At 44.0% G+C, this 13,230-nt stretch overlaps 1 protein-coding gene across 2 annotated transcripts in view; it reads right to left on the bottom strand.

Annotated features, from left to right (window-relative positions):
• Positions 1-13,230, bottom strand: part of LOC122550908 (SH2 domain-containing protein 1A-like) — a 56,518-nt gene that overhangs the window by 21,013 nt on the left and 22,275 nt on the right. For both annotated transcript variants that reach the window (XM_043692334.1, XM_043692336.1), the window contains exon 3: positions 2,663-2,804. In XM_043692334.1, coding sequence (XP_043548269.1) covers positions 2,663-2,804 — 142 coding nt within the window. The remainder of the gene's footprint in view (positions 1-2,662; positions 2,805-13,230) is intronic.

Here is a 13,230-nt window from a genome sequence, read left to right as displayed (position 1 = left end):
TAGAGGGCCCAGCACCAATCCTTGTGGCACTCCACTGGTCACAGGCTTCCAGTCTGAAAAACAACCCTCCACCACCACCCTCTGTCTTCTACCTTTGAGCCAGTTCTGTATCCTAATGGCTAGATCTCCCTGTATTCCATGAAACCTAACATCAGCTTAACAATTTATTTGCACCTCAAGTAAGTTCCTGGCATGTTTAAACAATAAGATTGACACCACTGCATTGAAAATGAATTGCAAACAAGGCATGACTTTACAGCTTTCATTTACCAAACTGCATTGCACAAAAGGACATTTATGCAACTTGAGCAGCACAGTGGCTCAGTGGTTAGCACTGCTGCCTCACAGTGCCAGGGACCCCGGTTTGATTCCATCCTTTAGGTGACAGTCTGTGTGGAGTTTGTACATTCTCCCCGTGACTGCGTGGGTTTCCTCTAGGTGCTCCAGTTTCCTCTCACAGTCCAAAGTCCAGGTTAGGTGGATTGGCCATGCTAAATTGCCCACAGTGTCCAGAGATGTGTGGGTTGGGTGGATTAACCATGGGAAATGTAGGGATAGGGTAGAGGTCTGGTAGGATGCCCTTCAGAGGTCGGTGCAGACTTGATGGGCCAAGCAGCCTTTTTCTGCACGATAGGGATTCTACGATGTAGGGAGAAATTATACTGTCAGGGATGGATTGAACAGGCTTAAACTCTTTTCTCTGGAGAAAGTGGAGAGGTGACTAAAAAGAAGTTTTGGAAAGTGTATTGAGTCTGTTTCCACTGCACTTTTAGTGCATCCAGCCAAGAAAAGAAAACTGTTACAAAATTCTTCCTTAACTCCACCCTAGAGTGTATCTTAAATCTCTGTCCTCTTCTTACAATCCCTTCTACCAGTGGAAACAAAGTGTCCCCATCAACTCCATCAACACACCTCATCATTTCAATTACATTTCCTGACTCATCTCTACTCCAAAAAGCAAAGGCACCTACACGTCTGGTCTCTCCACCTAACTTACATCCTCAACTGTGGTACCATATTGGTACATCTCCTCAGTGGCCTTGACATTCCCATGATGTGCAGTGCCCAGAATTAAACAAAATCTTTCAGCTAAAGTTTAACAAGTGATTGATGAACTTTTGTCACAACTTCCTTGATTCTGTGCTCTGTGTCTTCGCTAATAAAGCTCAGGAGCTTGTATTCTATCTTAACAACTTGTCCTGTCATCTTCAAAGGTTTATACATGACCCCAGGTTTCTTTGTTCCTGCACCTATTCTTGTTTTTACGTGGTCAAAAGTCATAAAGAGAAACTATACAATTATATTAATGAGCACATACAAAGGACAGTGAATGTGTTCTATGTTATCCATCACGTGCATAACAGCCTGAAGCCTGAAATCAAGTAAAAGAAAATTACAATATGTCATTAAGCAGTCTGACATTTGATTTCTTTTGTGGCCATTAGTTTTTTTTTTACTCTCTTTTGAACATCTCATTAGTGTGCTCATCAAAGTACAAGATATCAATGATCAGGATGAAGCTTCTCTCTATTTCCAGCGTTCAATTTCAACTAGACTCAGGGCATAAACTAGGGGATAGCTAGCCTCATCAATGTAAAAAGTGTAAGAAATACAGGAGATAAGTCAAAACATCCAGGTAAATAGCATCAAGCTTAAGCAATATCCAAGCAAGCCTTTTGAGGTGGTTATGTGCTAAGAAGGGGGAATGGTTGTGTGGAGAGGGAGTTGCTGACTGCAGTAATTTGAAGAGATAGAATCAGCCTCATAGCAGCTACACTTCTTTGCCTTTAAGCCTTTTACTGATGATCGGGATTAAGCAGCCTTGAACATGGGCATGTATAGTATCAAAGTGGCTTGAACAAATACTGAAGGTGGAAATCCATGATACATATAGAATAGAGTCCCTACAGTGTGGAAGCAGGTCATTTGGCCCATCAAGTCCACATCAATCCTTCTAAGGGCATCCCACCCAGACCCACCCCTATCCTGTAACCCTGCATTTCCCATTGGCTCGCCCACCTGGCCTGCACATCCCTGGACACTATGGGCAATTTAGCATGGCCAATCCACCCTAACCTGCACATCTTTGGACTGTGGGAGGAAACCAGAGCAAGTGAAGGGAACCCTGCAGACATAGGGAGAATGTGCATACTCCACACAGACAGCCACCCAAGGATTGATTCAAACCCAGGTCCCTGGTGGTGTGAGGCAGCAGTGCTAACCACTGAGCCACCATGCCACCCTAATACAGCTAATCAATCAAGTATGATTTTCAATGGAAACTCTTGGAAGATATTGTCAAAGAGCTGAGAATGTGTGTTGTTGTATCCAAGATTTGGCATTGTGGGGATGCAATCAGTTGTGCTAAATCCTTGAATTAAAATTTTCAAGCTATTAAGTGGAACAGATGGGGTAGATAGAAACTATCTCCATTAATTGAGGAGACTCGAACCAGGAAACATAGTTTAAAAGTTCTGTTCATTAGTCTCTTCATCTTGTGCAAAAATAGCAACAGAAATTTTACAGCAGCACATAGATATGAATTATTCCATGACATTCTTAAACGTGATAGTCAGCGGTTCATCAAAACAAATATTGCACCAACCTTTAAATAGCCACGTAAATTACACTGACATGAACACACACGTATCACTCTTCTCACCTCCATTGTGGCTTCCTATTTTGTCTGCATTATGTTCCACTGGATGCAGTAATGGTACAACCGTACCTTGGTCAGGTTTTGTGTAAGTTAGAATAAGTTTATCAATGTTGCTGAAAAACTGAGGCGGAATTCCTTCCGATGTCTGTTGAGTGAAAGAGTAAAATAACAATAAATTAGATTACGATATCTGATACTGAAGTGTAAGTCAGCTGGGGTGCTCAATCTCTCCAGGTTGGCTGTTAACTAACAGAACGCAGCAGCTCCCAAATCAATTTCTTTAAACATCTAGAAACATAAGGATCAATGATTGTATGGGAACATAAACTCCACGCATCCTTCCAAATCATATATCACTCCAGTTTGGATATAGAATCCCTAAAGAGGGAAAAGAGGCCATTTGGCCCATCAAGTTCACACTGACCCTCTGAAGAGCATCCCATTCAGACCCACCCCCAAACCCTATCCCTGTAACTTTGCATTTCCCATGGTTAAACCAACCACCCTGCACATCTCTCAACACTGCAGGCAATTTAGCATGGTCATTCCGCCTAACCTGCACATCTTTGGACTGTGGGAAGAAACTGGAGCACCCAAAAGGAACCTACACAGACATAGGGAGAATGCGCGAACTCCACAGACAGTCGGCTGAGACTGGAATTAAACCCAGGTCCATGTGAGGCAGCAGTGCTAACTACTGAGCCACTGTGCCATCCATATATGTCACTGTTCTGTCATAGTCTGTGAGTCAAAATCCCAGAAACCTCTACTTAACATCAACCCCAGAGAGCTGTCAGAGCTTAGTCATTGTGCGTTTAAAGTTGTGATTGACTTATCTCTAAATGCCAACAATGTAAAGGAATGTGGGGAAAAGACATTGAAGTGAATGATCAGCCATGATTGTTTTGAATGGCAGAAGAGGATTCAACAGGCTGAATGACCTACTTCTGTTATTATGTTCCCCTCGAACATATCTTCAACACCATAGACTGCAGTGGTTCAAACAGAAGCATAATGGTGATGGGTAATAAATGCCAGATTTACCAGAGATACTCATACTAGAGGTTATTTTAAATGTCAGAGAGACTACCAAGAATCACATATATGCGATACTGATCATACATTATAGAGTAAATCAGTATGGCCCAGTATATTGCTATGTCCTGAGATATTGCATTCTGTATATTGTTTGGTAACTTACCATTTTCTTACAGCAAGCAAGTGAGATAAATATATCGTGCCAGAACACAGTCTACTATTTACATTCGGAAGATATTCACTTGGCACTTGAATTTAAGAACAGTTTTAATGACTTAATCTCTTTTAGTTCAAAACAGGAAAAGAATCTGCAAAGCTATTCTCAGGGTGCGCTGTTGAAAAGTTATTTAACTCTCCTCTGGAACCAGTTGTTGTGGAATTCAGTTTTTATTTCTTCTTGGCTAAATCTGTCCTCACGTGCAATAACAAATCTCTTAAGATTTCTGTACTCCACCAATTCAAGCCTTCTACAACTCCTTGATCTTCATCACTATACCTTTCGTGGCCATTCTTCCAAACACCTTTCCCTAATTTCTGGAATTCCGTCTCTTGGCCTCTCCACATCTCTGCCTCCATCTCTTCTTCAAAACATACTTGCTTGATCAAGCTTTTAATCACTAATCTAATGTCTCCTTCAGTGCCTTATCCAGGTTGATACTTGTTGAGCTTCTCACTGAGGTAAGTGTTGGTTGCAAGTCCTCTGCACCCTTTTTTACCTGTTGCCATGGAATCCCTAAGTGTTGGAAGCAGGCCATTTGCCCCATTGAGTCCACACTAACCTGTGAAGAGCATCCCACCCAGGTCCATCACTCTAACCCTGTATTTCTCATAGTTACCCACCTAACCTGCACATCCCTGGATAATTTATCATGATCAATCCACCTAACCTGCACAGCTTTGGACTGTGGGAGGAAACCAGAGCACCTGGAGGAAACCCACATGGACACAGTGAAAACAAGCAAACTCAACATAGTCACGTAAGGGTGGACTTGAACCCTGACCCCTGGCACTATGAGGCAGCAGTGCTAACCACTGAACTACCATGTTGCTGTCTGGGATCCTGTCTTTAAAAGGTGTCCCCATTAAATGAAAATCCAATTTTCTGGAAGCCACAGCAATCATGGCCATTTCAAAGGGTTGAGTGGAATTTAATGGGGCCCTTTCAAATGTGTTGGGAGGTGAGGTGAGCAGGGAATCAAGAAGGCAGATGGGGGATGGTGTGCCCATCATCTTCCCAATGCTTCAGAATTTTATCAGTGGTGGAGAAGATGAAGGACCACCCTTCCACACAAAGATCAATTGATCTCAAGCTACGAGAGTCTTTCCCCACTGTCACTGGCACCTTACCAGGAGTGGTGGGGGCAGTGAGAAATATGGTAGCCTGTATGGGCAAAACACCCACTCATGCTCTGTGTAAATTGGCTGCCAATTTTTGTACATTACAACAAATGTCTGTATTTAAAACTATCCCATTGATTATGAAGTGCTCTGGGAAACTCTGGGTGAAGAGCACAATGTGAATGCAAGTCTTCCTTTCTTCTTTCTACATATGCAGAGAATGTCCAGAGAGAGTCTGCAACAACCATTTAATAAATGTTGGATGCTGGCACATGCACTTGATTTTGCTGATAGATAAGGACAACTCCATCTCAGCCAATTGGGGATTCTAAGTCAATCTAGTAGATGATGAGTTATTGCTTGTGCTCCTGTCCCTTTAAGAAATGGGATCTCATCTCCAAGACGTCTTGATCAATTGTTAAGGTAGGCAGCCCTGCAGTCTCAGCAGTGCTACAGGGAGAAACCAAGAAAGGTGCCAAAGACACCACCTTCAGACCAAGGTAAAGAGGATCAGAGTCACTGGGTTAGATGGGCAGGCTCCAAATGTTTGTGAGGCCAGGGGCAGGTGCTTGGTGGGTGCAAGAGGCTGTTACTGCCAACAGAGTGCCTGTGCCCCAAGACCTGAGCGAGATATCAGCTTTCACCAGCTGGTCTCCTCCTAAATAGCACAAACCCAACCGCTGTTGGTAAATTGCCATGGTGGCAGGAAGAGAACCTGAACCAGCAAAGCAAGTGGTGAGTCCAGAACCAGGGCTCACAGTCTAAGGACACAGGGTAGGTCATTTCAAACTGAGATGAGGAGAAATTTCTTCATCCAGAGAGTGTGGAATTCACAGGAAGTGGTTGAGGCCAAAACATTAAATGTTTTCAAAAAGGAGTTAAATGCAGCTCTTAAAACTATAGGGATCAAAGGATATAGAGAGAAAGCAGGAATAGGGAACTGAATTGGATGATCAGCCATGATCATATTGAATGATGGAGCAGGCTTGAAGGGCTGAATGGCCTACTCCTGCTCCTGTTTCTATAATTTCCTCCAGCCCTATAATTCTCAAGAACATTTGGTGATCTTGGCTGGGAGGGGAACTGTATCCACTGTCCTTGCCCCTTCTGGGTGTTAAAGATTTGGAAGGTTCTGTCCAAGAAGGAGAAAGTGACGACTGCAGATGCTGGAGATCAGAGTCGAGAGTGTGGTGCTGGAGAAGCACAGTAGGTCAGGTAGCATCCAAGGATCAGGAGAATCGACATTTCAGGCATAAGACCTTCATCAGGAATTGTGTCCATCCAGGGATAGCGTGCTCATTGTCCAAGGAGCCTTGGTGAGTTGTTACAGTGTGTCTTGTAAATACATTACTGCCAAGTGCATATACCAATCTGTGACTCGACTAATCATTGAGTCATAGAGTCATGGAATATTCCATGGCACTGTTTGAAGAAGAACAGCAAAGTTCATCCGGAAACCAGGTCACCATTTAACCTTCCACCAACCTCTTTAAAAAGATGATCGGGCTATTTATCTCATTGTTATTCAGGGATCTTGCTCTGTGTAAATTGGCTGCCAACTTTTGTACATTATAACAAATGTCTGTATTTAAAACTATTCCATTGATTATGAAGTGCTCTGGGAAACTCTGGATGAAGAGCACAATGTAAATGCAAGTCTTCCTTTCTTCTTTCTACATATGCAAAGAATGTCCAGTGAGAGTCTGCAACAACCATTTAATAAATGTTGGATATTGGCACATGCACTTGATTTTGTCTGATAGGTAAGGACAACTCCATCTCAGCCAATTGGGGATTCTAAGACAATCTAGTAGATGATGAGCTATTGCTTGTGCTCCTGTCCCTTTAAGAAATGGGATCTCATCTCCACGGAAACACATTCTTTGGTCCAACCCGTCCATGCCGACCAGATATCCCAACCCAGTATAGTCCCACCTGCCAGCACCCGGTCCATATCCCTCCAAACCCTTCCTATTCATATACCCATCCTAATGCCTATTAAATGTTGCAATTGTACTAGTCTCCAAAACTTCCATACACATACCACCCTCTGCGTGAAAATGTTGCCCCTTAGGTCTCTTTTATATCTTTCCCCTCTCACCCTAAACCTATGCTCTCTAGTTCTGGACTCCCCACCCCAGGGAAAAGTCTATTTACCCTATCCATGCCCCTCATAATTTTGTAAACCTCTATAATGTCACCCCTCAGCCGCCGACGCTCCAGGGAAAACAGCCCGAGCCTGTTTAGCCTCTCTCTATAGCTCAAATCCTCCAACCCTGGCAATATCCTTATAAATCTTCTCGAGGGCAGTTTTCCCAGTTTTGGTTCAAGCTGCAGATAGTAGCATGGAGGACATCACCGGATCACCAAGTTTGGGTTTGTCATTGTAGCTGTAATGACTAGGTCAATGCTGGGTTGTTTTTCTATTTTCATTCCTTTTAGAATTGATACAGAGGGATTGCTATACAACTTCAGAGGTAATGTGACTGTTAGCCATATTCCTGTAGGTCTTAGTTACATATAGGTCAAACCAACTAAGTACAGCAAACTTTTTTCCCTACAGGACACTCAAGGACACTAGGTCTTTAGAACAATCATTTCGCTGTCATCATTAAACTGGCTTTTAATTCATTTAATTTTCATTAAATTAATTTTAAATTCCACCAGCTGCCATGGTGGGATTTATCCTCTTAGACTCATGCAACATGGAAACAGACCCTTCGGTCCAACCAGACCATGATCCCAAACTAAACTAGTCCCACTTGCCTGCACTTGGCCCATATCCCTCCAAACATTTCCTCCTTGTGAACTTATCCAAATGTCTTTTAAAGGTTGTAACCTGCATCCACCACTTTCTCTGGCAGTTCATTCTACATACAAACCACTTCCCATGTAAAAACATTGCCCCTCATGTCCATTTTAAATATTTCTCTTCTCACCTTAAAATTTGACCCCCAAGTTTTAAATTGCCCCACCCTAGGGAAAAGACCTTTGTCATTCACCTTATCTATACCCCTCATGATTTTATAAACTTCAATAAAGTCACCCCTCAACCTCCTACGCTCCAATGAAAAAAGTCCCAGCCTTTCCAGTCTATTTTTATATCTCAAACCCTCCATTCCCAGCAACATCCTGTTAAATCTTTTCTGAACCCTCTCCTGTTTAATAATGTCCTTCCTGTAACAGGATGACCAGAACTACACAAAGTACTCCAGTAGGGGTCTCACCAATGTCCTGTACTAACTCAATATGACAACCCAACGCCTATACTCAAAGATCTGACTAATGAAGGCAAGCATGCTAAACACCTTCTTAACCACCCTGTCTACCTGTGAAGCAAATTTCAAAGAATTATGTACCTGAACCCCTAGGTCTCTCTGTTCTACAACACTACTCAGGGCTCTAACATTAATTGTATAAGTCCTGCCCTTGTTTGTTTTACCAAAATGCAATACCCTCGCACTCCACCTGCCACTCCTTAGCCCATTGACCCAATTGATCAAGATCTGTTTGCAAAATTATATAGCCTTCCTCCCTGTCCACTATAGCACCAATTTTGGTGTCATCCGCAAACTTTGTAACCATGCTTCCTATATTCTCATCCTTCCCCAAGTACTAGCTTCAGCCTCTGGTTTACTAGACCAGTGTCACTGCCACATGACTGTAGGATGCCGCCAATGCTAACTGCCCTGGTAAGCGACTATACACTTCAGCAATGGGCCCAAATTGTGAGATGCTAGTACCAGTTAAAGCTGCATTGCACTGCTAAGGGACAGCCTGAACCACTTAAGAGGAAGTAATTTTATTCTGATCAGGAAAAGACAGAAGAATGGCACAAGATAGAAAATAGTAGGCTCCAAAGTTTTCTGTCTTGGCACTGAAGCAGGACCTCTCCACCTCTCCACCCCTCTCCACCCCAACCACCACCTGCCGAGCGCCAGTGCACGACTCGAGCACAGATGTCTCACCCCTGTCCAAACTAAGCAGTCCCTCCAGCTCCTGATGAAGAGTCATCAAGATTCAAAACATTAGCTTGCTGTCTCTCCATAGATCCTGACCCATTGTGATTTCCAGCATTTTTTGTTTTCAGTCCCTCTAGAACCCTGGGCCCTGGTTAGTAGTGACCTGCACTTGAGGCCTCATATCCCTGCTGAGGCCTCATATTCCTGCTGAGGCCTCAGAACCCTTTGGAAGCCTCAGATCCTTGCATAGGCCTCAAATCCCCAGAAATACCTCAGATCCCTGCGGAGGCTTCAGATTCCCACAGAGGCCTCAGATCCCTGCGGAGGCCTCAGATCCCCACAGAGGCCTCAGATCCCTGCGGAGGCCTCAGATCCCCACAGAAGCCTCAGATCCCTGTTGAGGCCTCTGAATCCTATGGAGGCCTCTGAACCCTGCAGAGGCCTCAGATCCCTGCAGATGCCTCAGAACCCTGTGGAGTTCTCATATCCCTGCTGAGGCCTCAGATCCCTGTGGAGGCTTCAGAACCCTGCAGAGGTCGCAGATCCCTGCAGAGGCCTCAGATCCCCGCAGATGCCTCAGAACCCTGTGGAGGTCAATGATGGCAGTCAAGCCCCAAGGGCTTTCAAAATGTTGTGACAAAACTTCAATGATCTCACATGAGATCAAGACCACGTATCTTCAAATGTCAATTCCCACCACTGAACCATTAGTGTTCACATACATTGTTTCATGCAGAATTTTTGAAGTCAAGACAAAACCATTTAACACCTCTGATACCTCATCCTGTAGACCTTGGTGGCTTTAACAAACACTATCAAACATAAATACTTGTACGATGATAGCAACAGTCAGTAAAAATCAACCAGCAACGAGCCCACAAATAATTGACAATGAACCCTTTAAATAGTAATAGTTGGGCCTGTATTTTGCCTTATTTCATTTATTTATTGTCACATGTACGTGTTACATGTATTATTACAAATATTGTGAAAAGTGTTGTATAATGTCAGCATTTTCTGGCATCATCTTAAAATACAGAAAATAAACCAGGACAGAGAATATAAAATTAAGGATATAAAGTTAAGAGTTCGACTTTATAGTCTTTTTTCTTAATTTCTTAGTTGTGGGCATGGATCCAGGCTCTTCCATCCTGATGCTGAGACCAACAACAGATCAAAGCAGTAGGCCAACCTTGAGATCCTTTGCCATGTCTTTGCCACTGGAGCCATTCTTTGCCTCCACTGACATCATCATTGTCATGAGACCACGTTGGGCCGATCTTGGCAGTGCAGCCTCCAATGATGATGTAGAGCCCTGAACGAGGCTCAAACTTGTCTCTGGGCCCACCATGCCATTGATGCTGCCAGGTCCCGTATTAGGCCCAAACCGCCTCCCAGCATGCCTCAGAAACTGTGGTAGTGAACTGCTTTCCTGAACTGCTACAATCATTTGCTTTAGGTAGACTCACCATGCCATTAAGTGGGGTGTTCCAGGATTTTGATCCAGCAACATTTAAGGAACAGCGATATTTTCCAAGTCAGGCTGGTGAGTGGTTCAGAGAGGAACTTGCAGGTGGTGGCGTTCCCATGTATTTGCTGCCATTGTTCTTTTAGACTGTAGTAGGTATGGAAGGTTCTGTCTAAGTAGCCTTGGTGAATTCCTGCAGTTCATCTTGTAGATAGTACACACTGCTGCAACTGAGCGTCATTGGAGGAGGGGGGTGTATGTTTGAAGATGTGGTGCTAATCAAGCAGGCTGCTTTGTCCTGGATGGTTTGCTATTGTAGTTTGGTGTTGTTGGAGCTTTACTCATCCAGGCAAATGCAAAGTATTCCATCACACTTCTGATTTGTGCCTTACATATGGTATGGCTTGGGGAAGTCAGAAGGTGAGTTACTTACTGCAAGATTCATAACATCTGACTTGCTTTTGTAACCAGAATATTACAGTTCAGTTTCTCAACAATGTTAATCCCCAGGATGTTGACGGTAGGAGATTCAGAGATGGTAAAGCCATTGAAGGTAAAAGGCTGTGGATGTGAGTTTGCTCGGTGAGCTGGAAGGTTCAGTTTCAGACGTTTCATCACTATATTTAGGGGAACAGATAGAAGGTTTTGTGCGAATGAGAGAGACTCACAATTGGTGTGTTGCCTCCTAGGTGCCGGGGTTTGTGATGTCTCTGATCATGTTTTCAGGATCCTTGAGGGGGAGGGGTAGCAGCCCCAAATCATGGTCCACATAGGCAGCAACTACATAGGTAGGAAGAAAGGTGGGGATCTAAGGTAGAAATTCAGGGAGCTAGGGTGGAAGCTTAGAGCTAGAACAAACAGAGTTGTTATTGCTGGTTTGTTGCCTGTGCCATGTGCTAGTGAAGTGAGGAACAGGGAGAGCGTGGAGCTGAACATGTGGCTGCAGGAGGGAGAGTTTTGGATTCTTGGAAAATTGGAGCTCTTTCTGGGGAAGTTGGGATCTCCACAAACAGGATGGCCTTCACCTGAACGAGAGGGGTACCAATATCCTGGGTGGAGAATTTGCTCACACTCTTCGGGGGGGGATTTAAACGAATGCAGCAGGGGGGTGGGAACCTGAATTGCAGTTCCAGTGTACAGGAGGTTGAGGGTAATGAGGTCAAGGATAGGTTTACAAGGTTGCAAGAGGGCACTGGCAATCAGGATGTTGGTGCCAGGAACATCGGACTAAGGTGGGTGAACTTGCAGCGTGGTTTGGTACCTGGGATTTCGATGTTGTGGCCATTTCAGAGACATGGCTAGAGGAGGGACAGGAATGATTGTTGCAGATTCCGAGATTTAGATGTTTCAGCAAGAACAGAGATGATGGTAAAAGGGGGGAAGGTGTGGCATTGTTAATCCGGGGCAGTATTAGATTACTTACAGTGTGGAAACAGGCCCTTCGGCCCAACAAGTCCACACCGCCCCGCCGAAGTGCAACCCACCCATACCCCTACATGTACCCCTTACCTAACACTACGGGCAATTTAGCATGGCCAATTCACCTGACCTGCACATCTTTGGACTGTGGGAGGAAACCGGAGTACCCGGAGGAAACCCACGCAGACATGGGGAGAACGTGCAAACTCCACACAATCAGTCGCCTGAGGCGGCTAACCACTGTGCCACCATGCCGCCCACTATTACAGCAGCTGAGAGAACATGTGAGAACTCATTCACTGAGGTAGTTTGGGCTGAGGTTAGAAACAGAAAAGGAGAGGTCACCCTGTTGGGAGTTTTCTATAGGCCTCCAAAGTGTTCTAGGAAATAGAGGAAAGGATAGCAAAGATGATTCCCGATAGCAGTGAGAGTAACAGGGTAGTTATTATGGGGGACTTTAAATTCCCCAATATTGACTGGGAATACTGTAGTTCAAGTAGTTTAAATGGGTCAGTTTTTGTTCAATGTGTGCACAGTATGTAGACAGGCCAACAAGGGGCAATGCCATATTGGATTTGGTACTGGGGAATGAACCCGGCCAGGTGTTAGATTTGAAGGTTGGTGAGCACTTTGGCAATAGTGACTATAATTCGGTTATATTTACAATAGCAATGGGCAGGAATAGGTATATATTGCAGGGAAAGCGGTATAACCGGGGGAAAGGCAAGTATGATGCGATTAGGCAAGATTTGGGATGCATAGGATGGGAAAGAAAACTGCAGGGGATGGACACACTTGAAATGTGGAGCTTATTCAAGGAATAGCTACTGCAGGTCTTTGATAAGTATTTCCCTATCAGGCAAAGACTTAGTTGTCGAGAGAGGAAGCCATAGTTTATTTAAAAAGTTGAAGGCCTTGTCAAGAGGAAGAAGAAGGAAGAGGATGAGGCATGAAGGCTCAGTTAGGGGGCTTAAGAGTAATAAGTTAACCAGAAAAGACCTAAAGAGAGGACTAAGAAGAGCCAGGAGGGGACATGAGAAGTTTTTGGTGGATAGAATCAAGGAAAACCCTAAGGCCTTCTATAGAAAAATCAGGAAAAAAAGAATGACTGAGTAAGATTAGGACCAATCAAAGATAGTATGGAAAGTTGTGTGTGAAATCTGAGGACATAGGGAAAGCGCTTAATGAATACTTTTCATCAATATTCACATTGGAAAAGGGCAATGTTAGTGAGAATACAGAGACACAGGCTACAAGATTAGATGAGATCGAGGTTGACAAAGAGGAGGTTTTAGCAATTTTGGAAGATCTGAAAATAGATAAGGCCCCAGGGCTGGATGGGATTT

This window comes from Chiloscyllium plagiosum, chromosome 6, assembly GCF_004010195.1.
Source record: "Chiloscyllium plagiosum isolate BGI_BamShark_2017 chromosome 6, ASM401019v2, whole genome shotgun sequence".
Taxonomy (NCBI): domain Eukaryota; kingdom Metazoa; phylum Chordata; class Chondrichthyes; order Orectolobiformes; family Hemiscylliidae; genus Chiloscyllium; species Chiloscyllium plagiosum.
The sequence above is the reverse complement of the archived record's forward strand: the minus strand, read 5'-3'. Positions and strand labels throughout refer to the sequence as shown.